This window comes from Danio rerio, chromosome 22 (genome assembly GCF_052040795.2).
Source record: "Danio rerio strain M-AB ecotype USA chromosome 22, GRCz13ab, whole genome shotgun sequence".
NCBI classification, from domain to species: Eukaryota; Metazoa; Chordata; class Actinopteri; order Cypriniformes; family Danionidae; genus Danio; species Danio rerio.
Window position 1 is genome coordinate 37,743,130 of NC_141042.1, and position 25,200 is coordinate 37,768,329.

The window sequence follows — 25,200 nt, forward strand, 5'->3', positions numbered from 1 at the left end:
TTTCATTTAGATAAGCTGTTATAGAAAAGAAAAAGAAAATCTCCATCCATCCATCCATCCATCCATCCATCATCTGTTTATTTATTTTTTTGTTTTATTCTTTGTTTTATTTGTTTTGCTTTTTTATTAAATTGTTTTTATTTAGTTTGTTTTATTTTGCTTTATTTCATTTACTTTTATTCATTTTATTTTTATTTTATTTTAAATGTTATTTAGTATTATTTGTTTTGCTTTTTCATCTATTTTATTTTTTTATTAATTGTATTTTTGTAGTTTGTTTTGTTTCATTTTGTTTCATTTATTTTATTTTATTAAACTTATTTTATTTTGATTTAAAATTTATTTTTAATAATGTTTTATTTTAATACATTTTATTTGTTTTGCTTTATTCCATTTTTTATGAAATTGTATTTATGTAGTTTGTTTCGTTTTGCTTTATTTCCTTTATTTTGTTTTATTTATCTTGTTTGTTTTGCTTTATTTCATTTATTTTATTTTATTTATCTTGTTTGTTTTGCTTTATTTTATTTTATTTATTTTGTTTGTTTGCTTTATTTTATTTTATTTATTTTGTTTGTTTTGCTTTATTTATTTTGTTTGTTTTGCTTTATTTCATTTATTTTATTTTATTTTATTAGTTTTTTTCCATTTATTTTATTTTTTTGTTTGTTTTGCTTTATTTCATTTATTTTATTTTATTTATCTTGTTTTGCTTTATTTTATTTTATTTATTTTGTTTGTTTGCTTTATTTCATCTATTTTATTTATTTTGTTTGTTTTGCTTTATTTTATTTATTTAGTTTGTTTTGCTTTATTTTATTTATTTTGTTTGTTTGCTTTATTTCATCTATTTTATTTTATTTATTTTGTTTGTTTTGCTTTATTTTATTTATTTATTTTATTTGTTTTGCTTTATTTTATATGTTTTGCTTTATTTCATTTTTTATTTTATTTGTTTTGTTTTGCTTTATTTCATTTTTTATCAAATAATTGTGTTTCTTTTTATTTCTTTGTTTTATTTCTTTGTGTGATTTTATTAGTTTTGCTTTATTTCATTTATTTTATTTTATTTATTTTGGTTGTTTTGCTTTATTTTATTTTTTTTTGTTTGCTTTGCTTTATTTCATTCATTTTATTTATTTAGTTTGTCTTGCTTTACTTCATTTTTTTATTTGTTTTGCTTTGCTTTATTTCATTTTTTATCAAATAAATTTATTTCTTTTTTATTTCTTTATTTATTATTATTTTTTTATTTCATTTTATTTTTAGTTTGCAAAGGAATCCCATGCTCCCCTGTAAAAATATTCTTCAGTATTTTCAATATTTCAATACAACAGTATTTTATTTTAATCTTGTTGTGGCTGCTGTATTTTTTATATAAAAAAAAATTCATACTCATAAAACTGAGGTATTTGGTGTTTTATTTAAAAATAAATGTCGATGTATTTTGCCCATCCTTACACATTACTACACTAAATTTCACAAGCATTCAACATAACTCTTTTCAAAAATAAATGGCTCCTGTTTTGCAGAACGAACACACACACACACACACACACACACACACACACACACTAAAAAGAGTAAATGTTTGTGAAATGTAATTACAAAAGAAATAAAGAGTGGTGCTTTATCGTATATTTTTGCATTAGATGTTCAGCGCTCGCTCATTGTGTAGTGCTGCAATTATCCACTAGAGCTTGAAAACCACTGCAGTTTTAGCAGTAATGCTGGCCATTTAATGGACAGGAATGTTGGGACTCTTTGAAGTGCTCGAGTTTTTTTGTTGTTGTTTTCAAAGCCTCCTTTGTAGCCGGCAACAATTTGGAATGCATGCTTCACAAGCAAACTGCAGAGGCAACAGCTGATGAATAGCGAATCACACTAACTAAGCCTGGCTGATTCTGTCAGAAAGACAGCAGCCCTCCTGAAGGACAAAACACTGGTGATCATGTTCTTCTTAATCATCATGACAGCGTAACTAAGGACGTCATTGAACACACTGTATGGATTTTAGGGTTTTTTCTTAAACAAGGTGAACATAGCGTTTAGATTCAGGTTTAAGTGTGGCATTATGGGTTAGATTAGAGCACACAGAGAATGGCTTTGTGTTCATTCTGTTTATAATAATGACTGATCATTCAAATTTATAGACTTACATTGGGGTTTTTGTATTGGTAGCGAGCCAACATTTAGTAGTTGACATTTGGTTCAGCATTAGTTTAGTTTAAATCAGGGGCGTTGATAGACATAAAGCTCTACTAGGGCTAAGCACCCCTTTAAAAAAAAAAAAAAAAAATCAAGATATATATATATATATATATATCTTTTTGTTTTAATTAATTAATTAATTTTTTTGGAGAGGGTGCTGTGCCCTATGTGTGTGTGTGTGTTTTTTAATATATATGTTAATATATGTTTTAATATATATTCTAAATCAAAAAATATATATTTAAAAATAAATAACAGAGCTATTGTTATTATGCAATTACTATTCTATTATTAGAAATAAATAACAGAAATTAATACTAAATATAACTGGAAAATAATCTCAAGACTATCTATCCATCCATCCATCCATCCATCCATCCATCCATCCATCCATCCATCATCTGTTTATTTATTTTTTGTTTTATTCTTTGTTTTATTTGTTTTGCTTTATTAAATTTTATTTATTAAATTTGTTTTATTTTGCTTTATTTCATTTATTTTAATTCAATTTATTTTATTTTTAGTATTATTTTATTTTAAATTTTATTTAATTTTATATGTTTTGCTTTTTCAACTATTTTATTAAATTGTATTTATGTAGTTTGTTTTGTTTTACTTTGTTTAATTTATTTTATTTTATTAAACTTATTTTATTTTGTTTAAAATTTAAAAAACATTTTTTTAATAATGTTTTATTTTCATTCATTCCTTTTCTTGTCGGCTTAGTCCATTTATTAATCCGGGGTCGCCACAGCAGAATGAACCGCCAACTTATCCAGCAAAAATGTAAAGAAATCTGTGTTTTATAAATTAAAAAAGACAGCAGAAGTCGATGATTCCTTTTCATTATTCAGCTTAACATGTTTACCATTCCAAAACACTATAAATGTTTCTCAAAATAAAATATTTTGTGTTCAAAGGAGAAAAAAAGATTTAGGGCCCTATCATACACCCGGCGCAGTGTGGCGCAAAGCGCGGCGCAATAGTCTTTTGCTAGTTTCAGCTCGGCGCAAGAGTGGTTTTGAGGCGTTGCGCTACGCTGTTTAAATAGCAAATGCATTAGCGCTCATTTGTGCGTCCATAGGCATTCTGGTCTAAAAAGGAAGGCGTTCTGAGGCGGACCGCTGGCGCGTTGCTATTTTGAGAAACTATAATAGATTTTTCATTAGATCAAAACTAACCCGGTCTAAACTCCAGCGCAGAGTTGCGCCTCGCTTACACACTCGCTTAGAGCAATAGGCAAATATCTTTACATATGAAAAAATTTAAATATTACGGATATATATAGGATATAATAAGAATAGATATAGGATATAAATATAAAGGATTAAAATATTACAAAACATATTATTTTCTAGCCTACATAAATATTAAAAATCACTGCTTTTATGTCTTCTTCATCTCGGGAGGCTTTTTCAGTTCATTCATAACAATTTGCTTTTGTAAAATGTCATTATTATTAGCAGTATTATTTATTATATCCATATTTATATTTGTTTAATTAAAACAAGCTTAGATTTGTCCACCTGTCAGGTTTTAGACCATATGAGGCACAGCATGTGTTTTAATATAACTCAGTATTTTGACCAAACTTGGTCATTATTGTTCATTTATTTGTTTGCTGGAAATTAGAACTGAATTTAGAAATAGTTTTGAAACGAATATTTGCGCTTAACAAACGAAATTAATTATTTATAGGCTAATCGATGTCTGTGCGTAAAGGTTTCCCTATCCAAGAGCGAAAGTGAAAGTAGATCCATTATCTCTCATTCTCATGCAGTAGATGCTCTGTTTAACAGTTTTCTGTTAAAAAACTGTTAACTGTTAACTGTTTGCTTGTGAAATGCTCAGTTTTTACCACTTAGACTTACTTTGCGTCCTGTAAATAGCAAATGCGCTCTTGACACAACGCAGCTGACTCTTAAAGGGAATGGGAGATGAGACTCTAATTGGTTTATTCTCAAAACACACCTATAACTCATTAAGAAAATGAACTCAACCCTTTTAGACCATGCGCCACAGTGCAAAGCGGATTTTCCCGTCCTTAAATTAGCAAAAATGCGTTCTGACACGCCCTGAAATCGTTTGCGCTTTGCGCTCTGCGCATGGACCGTCAAAATAGATCCCTCAGTTTTTTACCCAGACATTTAAAAAAGACATTTTAGAGCAGTGATCACAATACCGAGAAACCCTGACCTTTTATTCCAGATTATCACACGATCAGAATCTCATACCGGCTCATGCATTTTTGATACATATTGTAATGAACCTAAATGCTATGATTGGGTTTGATAATGTTCATAAGCATGACTTTGTATGACTGTCGCAAAAAAACAGCAACTTCTGAAATCAATATGTAGGTTTCACACGTTCAGCCTGCATCATGGGAGGTAAAAACTGCAGCTCTTCAGACGTCTGCATGGCATTGTTTTAGATTCACCTTTCTAAGAATCTATTGTTAGACAGTCACACTGAATACTACCCGTGTTTCTTTTTCCTGGTTTTAGATTCATCAGGGTGTATTCATGCAACGGCGCTGTCGATCCGGTATTTTCACTTAATTAAATTGAGTGGCAGTATTAAATCGGCGTAGCATTGATTTAGTTCATAAAACTGAAGGCAGTTTGTGCGAGTGTGGGGGCGGACGTGGGTGGACGTGTGATTTGTACTTACAGACCTGCCATATTGCTAATAAGAATTTACCTTTGTCTTCTTTACAGGGTTTGAAAGCATTTTGGAGGGGCTGTTTGGACCAGGACTCGTAAGAGATCTTACCCTCTTTCAAGGTCAGTGTTGCAGTGGGATGATTACAGTGATTATTACTTTAAGTCTTGGCAGCGTCTACAGTTTCAGTAAAGATTTCAAAACCTGCCATTTATTATTATGATGCATTTGTTGCAGCGCTTATGCCAAAACACCTTATTGGTTTTAGTTTTTCTGTTGAGAATGAAACCAAAAGAAATGAGAGTGTCAGATGCACCCGTCAACCCTCCCGTTTTACCCAGGATTTTCCCATATTTTACAAATCTATCCCGGTATCATCGTCTAAAGGTATTCATTCATTATTCATTCATTCATCCATTCATTTTTTACCGATTTTCCGGGGCTGGATCACGGGTGCAGCAGTCTTAGGAGAGAACCCCAGACTTCCCTCTCCTCAGACACTTCCTCCAGGGGGATCCTGAGGTGTTCCCAGGCCAGCTGAGAAGCATAGTCCCTCCAGCATGTCCTGGGTCCTCCCCGAGGTCTCCTCTTGGTGGGACATGCCTGGAACGCCTCCCTAGGTAGGCGTTAAGGAGGCATCCGAAACAGATGGCCAGTCCACCTCAGCTGACTTCTGTGGATGTGGAGGAGCAGCAGCTCTACTCCGAGCTCCTCACCGTATCTATAAGGGTGCGCCGTGCCACCCTGCGAACACTCTCAGAACTTAAGCCTGGTTTATACTTCTGCGTCAAGTGACCGGCGTAACTCACGGCGCAGGCAACGCCCGTAGCTGTGCATTTATACTTCTGCGCGCTGTCTCTGTTGGTCTGCATTAACACTTCGCTGCTGTTTTGCTTTTCCTGAACACTTCCTGGTTGTACAAGTGACTCAAACTCGCTCATTTTGAGGCAGGAACCGGCGGAAATGCAACAACTTTAACTATGAGGTAAACACAAAACAAAACTTTCCATCCGGAGCTCCTTCACGGGACTCCACACTTGTAAACAATCGCTCACGCCATTCGCGCGGCTCTCTGTCCCGCCCAGACTCGTCAGCGCTACCAAGCCGACCAATTACAGAGCTTGCGCTACGCGTCGTTGCGACGTGTAGTTACAATTTTTGAGAGGTGCACGTCAGCCACGCCGACGGCCACGGCGAAGGGCTATGCGTCAGCGCCGTAGCATACGCCGGCGTTTGACGCAGAAGTATAAATCAGCCTAAGGTAAACAAGCTGTCACTGAGGTGATACCTTTTCGAAAGGTCCATATTAATACCTCAAGGGTACATATTAGTACCTAAAAAGTACAAAAGTGTTCCTCTTAAAATTTTTAGGTACTAATTATATAAATTGAAGGTACAAATATGGAACCTTCAAGTGCAAATGAGTACCTTTTGAAAAGGTACCACACCAGTGACAGCTTTGCCTTTCAGCTGAGCTCCTTCTTTACCACAACGGACCGGTTGTCAGTTTCTGTGCCTGACGATAGGGTTGTCATGGTCCTAACATTTCCACAATGCACCCATTCCACAATGCACTGCACCTTACAGCTCCCCTGGTAGGGAGTGGGCCTGCAGGATGGTCCCATATTGCTCCTTTGAGCTAAGCCTGGCCGGGTTCCATGGGGAAAAAAACCTGGCCACCAGGTACTCTCATATGAGCCCCAACCCCAGACCTGGCTCCAGGGTGGGTCCCCGGCTGCGCCATACCGGGTGACATCTCGGTCCTCGATGTTATTGTACTCATAAGTGGTTTTTGAACCGCACCTGTCTCCTATAACCTTTTTTTCCTTGGGAGACCTTACCAGGGGCATTAGCTCTTAGGATCACTCAGGCAGTCAAACCCCCCCCACCACAATAAGGTTGTGGTTCATGGAGGACTCTGAAGGTATTTCCCCCGTATTTTTAATTTTTCTATGAAGGGTGGCATTAAAAAGGCAATTTCCCCATATGCAACCCATACCACCAAACCACCAGGGGACGCCCCTTGCCCTTAAATGTGAATCTGTTCTGTGCTTTCATTTTATTTAGGCATGAAAACATTTTGAAATAAATATAAAAATGGCTTTGATTCCCTTCCTTTCCATTACAGGCACCGTCGCCCCTCCTATCCTCAAAACAGTCAGTTCATGTAGCGGTGCGTGACTGTCAGACGCGCTCCATAGTAATAAATAGACGCTGCTTCCCATACAAATTCTGTACACGTGATTTGAAGCAGAGCAAAAGTGGATTTCGTTGCATTTGAACAAACATACAAATACTACTACTACTACTACTAATAATAATAATAATAATAATAACAACAATAATAATAATGGCGAGGCAGTGGCGTAGTAGGTAGTGCTGTCGCCTCACAGCAAGAAGGTCGCTGGGTCGAACCTCGGCTCAGTTGGCGTTTCTGTGTGGAGTTTGCATGTTCTCTCTGCCTTCGCGTGGGTTTCCTCCGGGTGCTCCGGTTTCCCCCACAGTCCAAAGACATGCGGTACAGGTGAATTGGGTAGGCTAAATTGTCCGTAGTGTATGACAGTGTGTGTGTGAATGTGTGTGTGGATGTTTCCCAGAGATGGGTTGCGGCTGGAAGGGCATCCGCTGCGTAAAAACTTGCTGGATAAGTTGGCGGTTCATTCCGCTGTGGCGACCTCGGATTAATAAAGGGACTAAGCCGACAAGAAAATGAATGAATGAATAATAATAATAGTAGGTGACGTGGTGACGCAGTAGGTTGTGCTGTCTCCTTACACCAAGAATATCGCTGGTTCGAGCCTCGGCTGGTTGTGTGTGGAGTTTGCATGTTCTCCCTGTGTTAACACGGGTTTCCCCCAGTCCAAAGACATGCGGTACAGGTGAATTGGGTTGGCTAAATTGTCCATAGTGTATGAGTGTGAATGAATGTTTTCCAGAGATGGGTTGCAGCTAGAAGGGCATCCGCTGCTTAAAACATATGCTGGATAACTTGGCGGTTTATTCCACTGTGGTTACCCCAGATTAATAAAGGGACTAAGCTGAAAAGAAAATTAATGAATGAATGAATAATCATAATAATAAAAACAACAACAACAATAACATCTAAACATGTTGATCTTGGTGGGTTATTTTTAAACGCAACAAATTTTATCTTAAATGAGCATAAAAAGTTAGGAAAGTAATCGAATGCTTTGATTGGTTTTTGGGAGCGACTGTCTTACCAGCCACAGCTGAAACCTACCCGCATTTGGCAGGTGTTAATGTCAAGCCCTGGTGTTAGAACATGTATAAAATTACATTGAAGGATGCTTGAATATCTCAGTCAATATTTAATGTTAATAACAGAACATGTTTGTGTCAAATATTTAACTTTAACTTAAAGTTAAATTTAATTTAGGTGTGAAAACCTAAAAACGTGTAATTTGTGTCAAAGGTTTGTGCAGTGCTATATAGACAAAGAATTTGACTGTGCTTTTATTATCGGAGTGATTATAAACTAATTCTAGCTTTAAATAAACTCATACATCATGGTTTGTTTTGTCCACTTAAGCAAAATTTCTAAATTCAGGAGGTGAAGGCCAGGTCATGTGATAGCCAAACAACATCTTAGTTGTGCACATTTAATGCTAAACGACTGAAACCTTCTTACTGCACCTTTTAAATAAACCCTTAAAGTCATTTTTATCAATTAAAATGACTAAAAACATTGTTGAAATTTGCATAAATTAAAATAAAAGTTGAAACCCGATTAACTTACTAAAATAAGCTAAAGTAACATCATGCTGTTATGACTTTTTGATCATATTTTTTTCTACACTTCACTCGCTCTACATTTCTGTTGAAAAGCATCGTCTTTTGTTCTGGTGTACCTCAGGGCTCTATTTTAAGACCCTAATTATTTGACAAAATTAAGCCCAGCTCATGTAGTTGCCAAACAACATTTCAGTTTTGCACATCTAATGCTAAACAGCGGAAACCTTCCTACTGCACCTTTTAAATAAACTGGGCATCAATTAAAATGACAAAAGACAACAGGTTATAATTTGCCTTAAAAAAAAGCTAAAACCTGATTAACTTAATAAAATAAGTCTAAGTAACATGATAACATATGTCTTCATGACTTTTTGATCATGATTTATCATTTATTAATTTTTTTCGGCTTAGTCCACTTATTAATTAGGGGTTGCCACATCGAAACGAACCGCCAACTTATCCAACAGCAGTGGATGCCCTTTAAGCCGCAACCCAACACTGAGAATCATTATTTATCATCATATTAAATTTCTTTGTTGAAAAACTGCTTCTTTTGTTCTGGTGTACCTCAGGGCTCTATTTTAAAACCCTAATTATGTGACAAAATAAAGTGCAGAAGTCTAATTGCTCATTAGGAGATCAATATTTTTAAACTGTTCACATTGTCTCTCTGAAGTTATGAAGGTTTGTTCACTCAAAATAGACATTCAGGAGGTGAAGCCCAGCTCATGTACTTGCCAAACAACATCTCAGTTGTGCACATTTAATGCTAAATGACTGAAACCTTCCTACTGCACCATTTAAATAAACCCTTGAAAACATTTGCATCAATTAAAATGACTAAAATATCAAGTTTTTATTTTCATAAAATAGAAAAAAAAACTGATTAACTTACTAAAATTAGTTAAAGTAACATCATAAGACATGTTGTCGTGACTTTTTGATCATTACTTATCATTATACAAAATTTCTTTGTTAAAAAGCAGCGTCTTTTGTTCTGGTGTACCTCAGGGATCTATTTTAAGACCCTAATTATTTGACAAAATTAAGTGCAGAAGTCTAATTGCACTTATCTGATCATTTTTTATTTAAAAAAATCTGTTCAAATGATCTCTCTCTGAAGTTGTTCATGACTAAAAACATCAAGTTATAATTTACATCAATTAAAAAAAAGTTGAAACATGATTAACTTACTAAAATAAGTCAAAGTAACATCATACCATATGTCCTTATGACAATTTGATCATGATTTATCATTCATTTTCTTTTTGCCTTAGTCCCTTTATTAATTAGGGGCTGCCACAGTGGAATGAACTGCCAACTTATCCAACATATGTTTTACGCAGTGGATGCCCTTCCAGCCGCAACCAACACTGAGAATCATCATTTATCTTTATATTAAATTTCTTTGTTGAAAAACTGCTTCTTTTGTTCTGGTGTACCTCAGGGCTCTATTTTAAGACCCTAATTATGTGACAAAATAAAGTGCAGAAGTCTAATTGCTCATTAGAAGATCAATATTTTTCAACTGTTCAAATTGTCTCTCTGAATTTATGAAGGTTTGTTCACTCAAAATAGACATTCAGGAGGTGAAGCCCAGCTCATGTACTTGCCAAACAACATCTTAGTTATGCGCATCTAATGCTAAATGGCTGAAACCTTCCTACTGCACCTTTTAAATAAACCCTTGAAGTCATTTGCATCAATTAAAATGACTAAAAACATCAAGTTCAAATTTGCATAAATTAGAAAAAACCTGATTAACTTACCTAAATAAGTTAAAGTAACATCATAACACATGTTGTCATGACATTTAAATCATTACTTATCATTAAACTAAATTTCTTTGTTGAAAAGCAGCATCTTTTGTTCTGGTGTACCTCAGGGCTCTATTTTAAGACCCTAATAATTTGACAAAATTAGGTGCAGAAGTCTAATTGCACTTATCTGATCATTTTTTATTTAAAAAAAATCTGTTCAAATGATCTCTCTCTGAAGTTGTGCATGACTGTTCACTCAAAATAGACATTCAGGAGGTGAAGCCTAGATCATGTAGTTGCCAAACAACATTTCAGTTATGCACATCTAATGCTAAACAGCTGAAACCTTCCTACTGCACCTTTTAAATAAACTGTGCATCAATTAAAATGACTAAAAACATCAAGTTATAATTTGCATCAATTAAAAAAACTGTAAAACCTGATTACAAAATAAAGTGCAGAAGTCTAATTGCTCTTTAGAAGATCAATATTTTTTAACTGTTCACATTGTCTCTCTGAATTTATGAAGGTTTGTTCACTCAAAATAGACATTCAGGAGGTGAAGCCCAGGCACGTACTTGCCAAACAACATCTCAGTTGTGCGCGTCTAATGCTAAATGACTGAAACCTTCCTACTGCACCTTTTAAATAAACTCTTGAGGTCATTTGCATCAATCAAAATGACTAAAATATCAATTTTTATTTGCATAAATTAGAAAAAAAAACCTGATTGACTTACTAAAATAAGTTAAAGTAACATCATAACACATATTGTGACTTTTTGATAATTACACTAAATTTCTTTGTTGAAAAGCAGCATGTTTTGTTCTGGTGTACCTCAGGGCTCTATTTTAAGACCCTAATAATTTGACAAAATTAAGTGCAGAAGTCTAAATGCACTTATCAAATCTTTTTTTTGTTGTTGTTTAAAAAATAGTTTACAGTAAATGATCTCTCTCTGAAGTTGTGCATGACTGTTCACTCAAAATAGACATTCAGCAGTAGGGTTGTAACAATATACCGGTATGACGGTCTACCACGATTTGAACATGCACGATTATCATACCATGAACAATTGCATATCAACGGTTTTAACCCTTAAAGACCGAGACAGCCGCCCGCGGCTAAAAATAAGTATTGCTCTTAAATGTTTAATAACTTTTGATCCGCTGATCCGATTCATACAATTCAAAGATTGGCATAAAGAAGAGAATCTCAGCTTTCCAGTGCTGTATCAACTAACATTCGCGGACTTTCAGAGGCTCCGGAATCATTGCGGTTACGTCATCAAAATTTGACAATGCTGATTTGACAAAGAAACGCTCGTCACTGTGTCTCCGGACAAACCAGACATGATACATTGATGCATTGTCCCTCCTCCATGCCCAGATTGGTTCAAACTCGCTATATCACAACCAATAAGCATAGGTTTCGCTTTTGTTTGTGGACCAACAATGAGCTTTTTGAACAACACGGAATGAGAGATAGGCTGTACATTTATGCGCGGCTAAATAAAACGCAAAAAAAAAGTTTTGCATGAAATAATTCTCATACTAAGTACTTTTGCATGCACAGCAGCACAGAAACATGACAAAACAGTGACACAGCAAAGACGAACTGCTGCTCTTGCTGTTTTCAAAAGACGCAAATGAAGGTGCAGCTGTTTGTCTGCATTGCAGACAACCATATCCAAATCCATATCCACAGACAACCATATCCATGCTGGCACATAAAACCTAAGGATGTTCCATATTGAATCTAGTTTCGTTATGTAACTATTTATAGTATAGTAAATATTTATATCTATTTTTTTACTGAGGATTTGCACCATGTTTATTTGGACTTTATTTGGACTTTGACACATTATTTATTATTTTCTTATTTTTATTTGTTCATTGTAAGTGGTGTTGTTTATAGTAACTGAAAATATATTATTTGGAAAAAGTCAAATTTGCTTCACTGTTCTATTATTTTGTAACATTTGTAACATACCGTATACCGCGAAACCGTCAAACCGTGGTATTGTTTTAGACGATTATCATACCGTAAAAAATTCATACCGTTACAACCCTATTCAGCAGGTGAAGCCCAGCTCATGTACTTGCTAAAACAACATTTCAGTTTTGCACATTTAATGCTAAATGTCTGAAACCTTCCTACTGCACCTTTTAAATAATCTGTGCATCAATTAAAATGACTAAAACGTAAGGTTATAATTTGCATAAATTAAAAAAAAAAGTTGAAACCTGATTAACTCAGATTTGTTGTCATGACTTTTTGATCATTTTTTTTTGCACTCGCACTAAATTGCTTTGTTAAAAAACGGCTTATTTTGTTCTGTGTACTTAAGGGCTCTATTTTAAGCCTTTTTATAAATTCACTAAATGCAACACACCTAATTGCATATTAGCAGGTCAACCATGAAGCTGGAAAATAAGTTCAAATCTTTTTGTTTCTGATGGTATGCATAATTATTTGTTCAAAATAAACATTCACGAGTCGAAGCCAAACTTAATTAACTAAACAACATTCTATTTTTAAGCCTTTGATTCATACAGTGTATGCGTGTTATTGCACATTAACAGGTTACCAGAAAATGTCTAAACTGGGTGTTTCTGTAGGTTTGCATAATTAATTGTTCACTAAAAAGAAGCACGCATGAGCCTAAATAATCAGATTCAATTAAATTCAAACTCTTTCACAAGGACGAGCATGAAATATAAGCCGTACATTGCTTATGCGCTTTGCTCTTTTTTTGCAGCACTTGAAGTGCAAATGAAAACTTCACACAGTGAACAGAACTGTTCTGCCAGGGAAAAAGTAAATAAAATAAAAGTTGAAACCTGATTAACTCACTAAAATAAGTCAAAGTAACATAATAACACTTTGTCCTGGCTTCTTTTGTTTTGGTGTACCTCAGGGCTCTATTTTAAAATCCAAATGTTTAGACAAAATAAAGCGCAGAAGTCTAATTGCTCATTAGCATCCTAACACGTGTTGTCCTGACTTTGATCATTATACTAAATTTCTTAGTTGAAAAACAGCTTCTTTTTTTCTGGTGTACCTCAGGGCTCTATTTTAAGCCCTTTTGTAAATTCACTAAATGCAATACATCTAATTACATATTAAGCCAGAAAAAATGTTCAAATCTTTTCGTTTCAAATGGTATGCATAATTATTTGTTCAAAAAAAACATTTACGAGTCAAAGCCAAACTTAATTAACTAAGGAACGTTCTATTTCAATTAAATTCACTTGATGTCTGTTTCTCTAGCGCTTTACAATGTAGATTGTGTCAAAGCAGCTGAACACAGAAGTTCAAGTAAACTGAAACTGTCAGTCTAGTTTTCAGAGTTCAGTTTAGTTCAGTTCAGTGTGGTTTAATTTTCACTGTTGAAAATGAAAGTCCAAACACTGAAGAGCAAATCCATCAATGCACAGCTCCACAAGTCCCAAACCAAGCAAACCCATGGCGAGGAACAAACTTCACCAATTAAACAAAGTGAAGGGAATAAAACCTTTAGAGAAACCAGGCTCAGTTGGAAATGACCATTTCTCCTCTGGCTAAACTTCTTGTGCAGAGCTGCAGACTAGGCGGCTTATTTGAAGCTCTTGATTCATTCTTTAAATACAGTATAATTACACATTAACAAACCTGAGTGTTTCTATAGGTTTGCGTAATTTATTATTCACTAAAAAGAAGCACGCATGATCCTAAATAATCAGATTCAATTAAATTTAAACACTTTCACTAGGGTGAGCATATAGTATAAACCTTACATTGCCAATGTGTTTTGCTCTTTTTTTTTTTCTTTTTTTTTTTGCAGCACTTGAAGTGCAAATGAAAACTTCACACAATGGACAGAACTGTTCTGCAAGGGAAAAAGTAAATAAAATAAAACATGAAACCTGATTAACTCACTAAAATAAGTCAAAGTAACATAATAACACATGTTGCATGTTGTCCCGACTTTGATTATTTTTATTTTTATTTTTTGCACTTACTCTAAATTTCTTTGTTGAAAAACTGCTTCTTTTGTTTTGGTGTACCTCAGGGCTCTATTTTAAGCCCTTTTGCTTAAAATAATTCATTTCATTCTTTAAATACAGTATAATTACACATTAACAAACCTGAGTGTTTCTATAGATTTGCATAATTTATTATTCACTAAAAAGAAGCACGCATGAACCTAAATAATTAGATTCAATTAAATTTAAACACTTCCACAAGGGCGAGCATGAAATATAAGCCTTAAATTGCGAATGTGTTTTGCTCTTTTTTTCTTCTTTTTTTTGCAGCACTTGAAGTGCAAATGAAAACTTCACACAATTAACAGAACTGTTCTGGAAGGGAAAAGTAAATAAAATAAAAGTTGAAACCTGATTAACTCACTAAAATAAGTCAAAGTAACATAATAACACATGTTGCACATGTTGTCCCGACTTTGATTATTTTTTTTTTGCACTTACTCTAAATTTCTTTGTTGAAAAACTGCGTCTTTTGTTTTGGTGTACCTCAGGGCTCTATTTTAAAACCCTAATTTTTTGACAGAATAAATTGCAGAAGTCTAATTGCTAATTAGCATCCTAACACGTGTTGTCCTGACTTTGATCATTATGTTAAATTTCTATGTTAAAAAAACTGCTTCTTTTGTTTTGGTGTACCTCAGGGCTCTATTTTAAGCCCTTTTTCATTCTTTAAGTACAGTATAATTACACATTAACAAACCTGGGTGTTTCTATAGATTTGCATAATTTATTATTCACTAAAAAGAAGCACGCATGAACCTAAATAATCAGATTCAATTAAATTTAAACACTTTCACAAGGGCGAGCATGAAATATAAACCTTACATTGCCAATGTGTTTTGCTCTTTTTTATTTTTTGCAGCACTTGAAGTGCAAATGAAAACTTCACACAGTGAACAGATCTGTTCTGGAAGGGAAAAAGGTCATGTGTTTTTACTTGTGTTGGCAATTATTTAGTCAGAGAAATGCTTCTCGTAAGAAGCGTAGCCTAAAATTCACACAGCCGCAAAATAAATGGCCTTTTGCAAGTGTGAACACTCTTCCAAAGTTAAGTGAATATTAATAGATGTCCATTGATAATTCATGGGTTAAAGATGAAAAGCTGAATCCAGCTTTAAATTTTGCTTTTGAAGCAGATCCCAAAATGCGATCTTTGACCCACATTCATTTCTGTTAATCTTTCGGCTGTAGTAATTTCCTAGATCAGTAGCTGTTAGTTCTGGCTTTTGGTTTTCTTTAATAACGCGTGACGGTTTGATTGCTTATGTCAGATGTCACAACATTTCTTTTTTAGTCATCCTTATTCCATCTCTTAATAGCCTTGTTCTCAATTCTCGTTTCTTAATTATAAAATAAATGAACACATCCGTGCATCACATCTGCTTTCATTTACCTGTCACGCAGATGAAGTCGTATAATGGCAGATTTTCTCCTCTTTGGTTATTTCTTTTCTTTCAGTCACTCGGTCAAGAGACGGCAACTCCTAAAAATAAACAGAATGTACTTGTCATATGATTGTTAGCTAGCGGCTATAATCAGACACAGAGCTGAACATGTAATCCGTCAAAGATCATAACAAAGAAGAATATTTAAAGAGGTCACATATGGGGTCAGCTTTATCGCTTAAATTCTCCCCCAAGGACCACTTAGGGTCGTCAAGGTTTTCTTACACCAAAAACCATTGTAGTATAGTTACTCATGACCATTCTCCATCCCCCTCTTTCAAACCTTCAGAATTAAATGGGTCATTTTTTTTTCTGTGTCTGTGCTTTTGCACATGATTCCTGTCCATGATTTGTTCAGCACGGTCTTAAAACCTTTCTGAGAGAACTAAATCATGTGATTGATTGAATTCTTAGTTTTTTAATTTGTTGAAAGCACAATAATACGCAGTTATATTGGTGGTTCTCTAAAAGTAAAAACATAAAAACCACATTAAAATAATGCTAAATAAATAGTGAGGGAAAACACAAATATATTTTGGTTTATAATATTATTTGGTGGAACAACTCTGATTTGTCGAAATAACACATATTACATGATTTTAGACATTTACATACACTCATTGCAGGAATTTTACTTAATGTGTTAAAAAAAATATATATATATATATATACACATATGTATGGATGGATGTATATATATATACATATATATATATATATATATACATATATATATATATATATATATATATATATATATATATATATATATATATATATATACATCCATCCATACATATGTGTATATATATATATATATTTTTTTTTTTAACACATTAAGTGTATATATATATGTATATATATATATATATATATATATATATATATATATATATGTTTTAAGACCTTCTTTTAATTCTCAACATACACAGCACATCAGTCTGATTACACATTAGTGGATCAACCATAAAGCTAGAAAATGTTCAAACCGTCTGTTTTAAGTCATACATAAAGCTTAACTCGGAAAAATAAATCATGAATCATTCAATTTAGTTCAATTGTAAACCCTTTGTTTGCATCAAGCCTGTTATACAAACCGTACATTACTAATGCAGTTCAGTCTATTAATAAAAACTACAATAGTTACTCATGCAAAACACAAATATTATCATTATTATTAATAACTGGCTGATATGTTTGCTGTCATGTTTATTTACTGCTTGATAGCTACTTAACTAACACCAGTTGTTTTGCTCTTGCAGATTGCGAGCCTGAGGGTGTGTCAGATTGGTCGTTTAATGAAAATTGTCTCTTTTGCTGCTTAAGACGTGAAAAAGTGAAGGTAATTAATCTCGCTCTTGTTTTTTTTCTTATCCATCTTAATTTCCACAAACAATGCATTAGCAATTGCACATTTCACCTCGAGTCATGCTATGTTTATAACCATGCCGCGCTTTAAATGCACGTATATGTAGTAGCTGGGTCATTTGCTCAGAGAAAACAGAGTAGACGACGCTCATTAATGCACGGAATGTTCATCAGTCAAATGACAGGTAATTATTATTATAGCGCTTTGGTAATCTTTAGATGTGACAGACGAATCGCAAATTAACTGCAATGCTGGGAATCATCCGCCCTGGGGACTTTCTCTACAACAAACCTCAAACGATTCAGCATATTTTGCCTTCTTTGAAATTGAAATGTGCAGCTTTTGTGTTAAAATGTGCAGTTTTTTTTTTTTTTAAGCTACAAAACAAATCTGACAGGTACTTTCATACAACATGGCTATATTTCACTGAACATACTGCAAGTAAAATCTAGGTGCTCACTAGAAACTTTTGTCGAGACTAATTTCGATGTCAAGACAAAGTTTGAAGCCTGACCTAAAAGTTAAAATAAGTTTTAAAGGCTTGGCATATGAATAAGTATTAGTTTTAAAGCCTGCAATTGAAGATTTGAAGGTCAGTGCTGTCTATCAGACAGAGTAATCTTCTTTTTTTCTCTCCCTCCAGGAAAATTTGGTTGGTCTAAACAACCAAGTGTTATCAGAAGCGGACGGCTTCAATCAAGAGCAGTCCAATATTAACAAACTTGAGAAGCAAGCAGAGGATTTCCTCAATGTTGTCTTCTATAGAAAGGGTAAGATCATCTTTTTGGACTTTATGGGCCCTATCATACACCCGGCGCAGTGTGGCGCAAGGCGTGACACAGTAGTCTTTTGGTAGTTTCAGCTTGGCGCAAGAGTGGTTTTGAGTCGTTGCGCTACGCTGTTTAAATAGCAAATGCATTAGCGCTCATTTGTGCCCCCATAGGCGTTGTGGTCTAAAAAGGAGTTTTAAAAGGCGTTCTGAGTCGGACCGCTGGCGCGTTGCTATTTTGAGAATCTAAAATAGATTTTTCATTAGACCAAAACAAACCCGGTCTAAACTCCGGCGCCTCGCTTACACACTGCTTAATACGCACAAGAGAGCAATAGGCAAATATCTTTACATATGAAAAAATTTAAATATAAAAGATAGATATAGAATATAATAAGAATAGATATAGGATATAAATATAAAGGATTCAAATATTACAAAATATATTTTCTAGCCTATATAAATATGAAAAATCACTGCTTTTATGTCTTCTTCATCTCAGGAGGCTTTTTCAGTTCATTCATAACAATTTGCTTTTGTATAATGTTATTATTATTAGCAGTATTATTTATTATATCCATATTTATATTTGTTTTATTAAAAACAAGCTCAGATTTGCCCACCTGTCAGGTTTCAGACCATATGGGGCATGGCAGGTGTATTTGGAAATAACTCAGTATTTTGACCACACTTAGTCATTATTGTTCATTTATTCGTTTGCTGGAAATTAGAACTGAATTTAGAAATAGTTTTGAAACGAATCTTTGCGCTTAACAAACGAAATTAATTATTTATAGGCTAATCAATGTCTGTGCGTAAAGGTTTCAGTATCCAAGAGCGAAAGTGAAAGTAGATCCATTATCTCTCATTCTCATGCAGTAGATGCTCTGTTTAACAGTTTTCTGTTAAAAAACTGTAAACTGTGAACTGTTTGCTTGTGAAATGCTCATTTTTTCCACTTAGACTTACTTTGCGTCCTGTAAATAGCGAATGCGCTCTTGGCGCGACGCAGCTGGGTCTTAAAGGTAATGGGAGATGAGACTCTAATTGGTTTATTCTCAAAACACAACTATAACTCGTTAAGAAAATAAACTCAACCCTTTTAGACCATGCGCTACAGCGCAAGGCAGATTTCCCGTCCTTAAATTAGCAAAAACGCGTCCTGACACGCCCTGAAAGCGTTTGCGCTCTGCGCATGGACCGTCAAAATAGAGCCCTAAAAGTGCATTACAAATAGGGCTGCAACAACTAATCTATTAAATCGATCAAAATCGATTATTAAAAGCACTGGCAACGAATTTTTATAATCGATTCACTGTGTTGCGCAATGCGGGGATGCTTGATTATTAAACAACTTTAGTGCAGCAGGGAGCGGAGTGAACACACTCTGCCTCTCCTGCGCACTGATGTTAGCATAGTTTGGCGCCTCGGACAGGACTGAGTGTGGAGGTAACGTTAGAGGAAATATACAGGTCCTTCTCAAAAAATGAGCATATTGTGATAAAGTTCATTATTTTCTGTAATGTACTGATGAACATTAGACTTTCATATATTTTAGATTCATTACACACAACTGAAATAGTTCAAGCCTTTTATTGTTTTAATATTGATGATTTTGGCATACAGCTCATGAAAACCCAAGATTCCTACCTCAAAAAATTTGCACATTTCAGCCGACCAATAAAAGAAAAGTGTTTTAATACGAAAAAAAGTCAACCTTCAAATAATTATGTTCAGTTATGCACTCAATACTTGGTCGGGAATCCTTTTGACTGCTTCAATGCGGCGTGGCATGGAAGCAATCAGCCTGTGGCACTGCTGAGGTGTTATGGAGGCCCGGGATGCTTCCATAGCGGCCTTAAGCTCATCCTCAGTGTTGGGTCAATATCCCACAGATTCCCTATGAGGTTCAGGTCAGGAGAGTTGGCAGGCCAATTGAACACAGTAATACTATAATTAGTAAATCATTTACAGTGGTTTTGGCACTGTGAGCAGGTGCCAGGTCGTGCTGAAAAATGAAATCTTCATCTCCTTAAAGCTTTTCGGCAGATGGAAGCGTGAAGTGTATCCCCTGATAGCTAGAAAATATATCTTGAAAAATATCTAGTAAAATATAATGTGCTGTCATCATAGCAAAGATAAAGATAAAAGAAATCAGTTATTAGAAAAGAGTTATTAAATATGTTATGTTTAAACTGCGCTTTAAGCATCTTCACTGTATTTTTTATTTTATTATTGATAAATAATAACAGTCGGCAGCAGCAGGAGTATCGCACGCTGTCACTTTAAGAATAGTGCGGCTTTGATATGGTTTCTCTTTCTCGTGTCTTTTGATTCTCAACTTGTTTGTTTATTACACAATTGAGGGTTAATATAAATAATCACTAAACACCGCGCTCTGACACAAATGTGCCTGTGTTTGACCATTACAGCGCTCGCATTAAGATGGCGTTAGATGTGTGTGTTCTCTGCTGTCCGAGGCTACACACACAACAGCACGTGCTCTTTCGTGCTTTTAAAAACATTAAGGATGCGCATCCCGTGCTGCAAAAGCTACATTACAGCACATGCTTTTAGTCATTTTCACGTGGAACTGAGCTTTGCAGAGCAACACGTGTACAACTGGAAAGGGGGCGGTATGCGATGGCTTAATTGTTTATCTCGATTAATGGTTTTTCATAATCGTTAAAAGCCAAAATCGAAATCAGATTTTCGATTAGTTGCACAGCCCTACTACGGTGTAATGTTTTAGCTGTGTATTTAAATATGTTGCGTCCTTTGTTTACATTCTCTTGCTTGTGTATGCGCTGGTGATAATTCTCTGTAAACCAATAGCATTCAGCTGCCTTTTGGTGCCATTTTGTCATGCTAGGTACCCTTTGCGAAGGGTACGGTTAGCTTTTATGGACGTTTCCACCGTCAAAATGTACCTAACGAACTGTACCGTGCTATACCACTCCTTGGAAATAGCCAAATAGATTACCAAACAGCAATCCTCCACAATTAACTCAACCGCTAAAATGCCAAAACCTTCTCTGCTGCAGCTTTAAATAAACAGTTTAGTTTATGAAACATGTTTTACACCCTTTATTCTTGTCCACTCAAACTAAATTTTGGTTAAAACAAACGCAGTTTTTGTTCTGGTGTACCTCAGGGCTCTATTTTAAGCCCTTAATAATTTCGAAATTCCCAATGTTTGATGTTCTAGTCTAACTCCTCATTAGCCGGTCAATCATATAATCAAGTAATCAGTTTAACCTGTGCGTTCGTGAAGGTATAAATAATAGTGTTCAAAGGAACGCTTTGTTAGCATAAATCATCAAATTCAATCACACTTCAACACATTTCTCCAATGAATAAGCCTGGAATTTAAAGGTTAAACATTGCCATTGCTTACATTGCTGGCAGCCTGTGTTTGATGCTTTTATTTGTTTTACTCTAAAGGAAACCGTCTTTCTTTTTTTGAAGTCTGCGACTCTTTACTGCCCTGTAGGAAATGTTTTCACAGGCTTGTCTGCCAAATCCAGAGGCTTTGATTTTAACAATGGGAGTAACCAAGTGGATTGTGAAACCTGTATTACGCAATAACACAGCGTTGTAAGATTTAAAATGTATAATATGGGGACATTTATGCAAGAGGTACTTCTAGTGAAATATTAACTTGTATTGCATCCATGTTCACCTGGCAGTTCAGGAATAATTTAGCAAAATACATAATTAGGGATGTATGTGGAGCGACAGACTCCTGCTTTCTAGACGCACCTACTGGTTGAAAGAATGCTGCGAGCGCCCTACACTGAGAAAAAAAAATACAAATGAAAAATACCAAACTATTGTGTAATATAGTTGATCAAAAGCCTTTCAGACAGCGGTTCAGCAGCCTTTAAATACATTTCTTTAATGTAAAAGGGAAATACGTAGCTATTATGTAACTTAGATTAACATTAGACAAATACTAATTTATTTATTCATTTATATATAGTTTTTTTATTTATTTAATTTATTTTAATTTAATTTTATTTATTCATTATTTTTATTTATTTATTTATTTATTTTTATTAATTAATTAATTAATTTTTAATTCATTTATTTAAATTTTATATTTTCATTTATTTTTAATTTATTTATTTTAATTAAATTTATTTATTTTAATAAATTTTTTATTTATTTAATTTACTTATTTTAAATTAATTAATTTAAATGTTATATTTTCATTTATTTTTAATGAATCTAATTTAATTAAATTTATTTGTTTTAATAAATGTTTTATTCATTTACATTTAATTAATTCATTTTAAATTAATTTATTTAAGTTTTATATTTTCATTTATTTTTAATTTGTTTATTTTAATTTAATTAATTTTTTTCTTTTATTTATTTTTTAATTTATTTATTGTAATTTATTTTGTTTATTAAAAAATTATCAATACATTTTTATTGTTTTACATTTTATTTATTTCAAATTTATTTGATTAATTTTTTATTAATATTTATTTTCAGTGTAAAATTATTACTTATGTTTAAATGCCAAAACTTTTTCACATATATTTAAGTCCAAAGAGAATTGGACTATTGTTTTTTTTTTTATTATTATTTTGTGTCGTATTATTTGGTTACTGAGCATTAATAAATAACACTCATGTAACACTCATGAATGCATAATAATTGTGATAACCGTGATTATTCCTCAGACTATAAATCGCACAACCAAAATCTATAATCGCTGCACCCCGATACATAATATGTTTCTTCTAATGTGTGTGTTTTTAGTATGACCCTAAAATAGATCTTCCTACAGTGCTTCCCACAGGTAGCCGGATTGAAACACACCATTTACCCACATCACAGTAACTATATGCGACAAACTAATCTCAGCAATAATTTTATTTATCATACACTGTTATATACTGTTTCGTTTCAATATTGCAATTGTGATTTTCGAAAGTATTACATCACTTCGTAAACGTTTATTATTAGCATTCGTTGGGTCTCCCCTTACTGTTTGATATAGTGATTGGACCCGTAAGCCGATTCGCACGACGTCACCTTTAACAAGTGGATATTGGTACAATAGTAAACTTTTTCTACAAATAATTAAGAGAATAAAGACATACGTTGACAACATAAAAATCCATCAAAACAGAGTTAGTACATCTTGTCAGCTTCAAATGTCTATCAGAATGATCTACCACATTGAATAAGGATGAAAAAACAGTCGTAGCACATATTGTCAGCTTCAAATGTCTATCGAAATTAACTACTACTCTATTGAAAAATGCAGAAAAAAACGTAGCAGCTTTAACCCTAGTATGGTGTTCCGGTCTGTGAGACCCGTTTTCAGTTTTTTTCAAAAGAAAAATTACCCAATTAATTATTTTTTCAACCTGAAATTCACTGGCTTTGGCTTATTTTCTGTGAAGAACATAAATCCGAACAAATTTTCCCCTCACACATTTACATTACATACAAGGTGTTTGGGTCCACTAGACCCAGGTCTAATAAAAGTCTTGAAAGTGTAGGTCCAGTGTTCCTACATTTTGTCCTCCTTTCTGGTGCTGCTGTTTTCTTCTCCTCCCCTCAATCGGCAACCTCCTGCTCTCCCTCAGGAAGCCAATACGGAAGTAACTAAAACTGCAATTCATCCGAGATTCCGCTAGTCCTGGCCGCTCCTGGCTCCAAAACAGAGCAAATTTCAATTGAGCCCACTGTTAGAATGGCCAACTTTACAGCAGAAAAAAAGGTGTTTACAGCCTGGTACAAAAAAAGATTTTGGTTAATACAGCTAATATTACCCTTCATGACAACTGTGAGGGGGTGAATTTTTTTATAACTCATCCGTTTTCTTTATATTAAGTTATATTAAGTTTGCATAATTAAGGGCGTGGCCACTTGAGTGACAGCTAGGTCTCGTTGGTCGCCGTCACGTCACCTCAGCTGAATCCAGCAGATTAGCCACTGAACTCGACATATTTATCATATTTCTGTGTTGTTTTTTGTGGCTTTACACAGTCAACTGCCTTTTGGACTTGTTTCCTACAATTATTAGATGGCATGGCATGCTGTGGGAACTTAATTGTGCTCACAAACCATTCACGTGGCCTCTGTTTCGCATGTGAGTAAAGATATATACTTATATACCATCTCTATACATGTATCTGTTTTATTTAAGATCATTTATCGTTTATATATATATTTAGAGCTGTAATGCACTCCAGAATCTGATGAATTGATTAGCTGTAGGCTCTAGAACCGTTATCTGAAGCGTTGTCATACAGTCTAATGCTGGATTTCATTAATATGCTGGATTTCATCCCCTTTTTGATACAGTCCAAGCGTGTGCAAGTTCTTTTAGTACAAGATTAATTCAACCCCGGTGCTACAGAGAAAGATACAGGAAGTCTTTTTTACCAACAGTGATCAGATTGTATAACCAAAGTCATACCAGATGAATTGTGCTGAACCTGAATTAGATATTAGATATGTACAAGTGTTTACTCGTTGTTTTTGGAACCAAGGTGTGCAGTATGAAATGTAATTTTATTATTGTTTTTATATGTATGTAACTTATTTATCTATTTTTAGTATGGAGAGCTCTGCTGTGACATGTGAATTTCCCTCCGGGGATTAATAAAGCCAAACTAATAGTCTTACATTACCTAACACAGACTATATCTGAAGTGTTTGGAAGTAATTCGCGTTTTCTTCCTGTTAAAAAACATCATAAGAACAATGTTTAGTGGCTTAATGTAGTACTACAGTATTTTTAAAAGTCTAAACACTTTATTGATATAGTTTACAACCAAGCACAAGTGGTCAGAACACAAACGAGTCACAGGTGATAAAGTATTAAGCGTTCTCCCAAAGTAAAGTGTGTCTGAACCAGGTCCAAGCTAAATGCTAGCAGGTGTCTGTAGCTCCGCTCACTCTCCGCCTCTTTGCCCTTGTTTGGTATCCCGCCGTGGGTGTGATGACGCGTGACTAAAATGGCGACGGTTGGCCGCGCCTACTTGTGGCTTCTTTTGCGCTCTTCAGAAACCTATGTGTGACGTCACGGATACTACGTCCATATATTTTACAGTCTATGGTAAATACATTATATTAAAGACAGCAATAGCGTCAGATGCAGCAGATTGATTTTATAACACCAGCCTAAACTTTCTGGCCCATTTACAGCACTGACATACATTAAAAAAATTAAACG

The 25,200-nt window shown here is 34.2% G+C and overlaps 1 protein-coding gene across 3 annotated transcripts in view; it reads left to right on the plus strand.

Moving 5' to 3' along the window:
* Positions 1-25,200, plus strand: part of lcor (ligand dependent nuclear receptor corepressor) — a 157,159-nt gene that overhangs the window by 117,600 nt on the left and 14,359 nt on the right. For all 3 annotated transcript variants that reach the window (XM_087304718.1, XM_087304717.1, XM_087304719.1), the window contains exons 2-4: positions 4,932-4,997; positions 17,124-17,203; positions 17,874-18,000. In XM_087304718.1, coding sequence (XP_087160844.1) covers positions 4,932-4,997; positions 17,124-17,203; positions 17,874-18,000 — 273 coding nt within the window. The remainder of the gene's footprint in view (positions 1-4,931; positions 4,998-17,123; positions 17,204-17,873; positions 18,001-25,200) is intronic.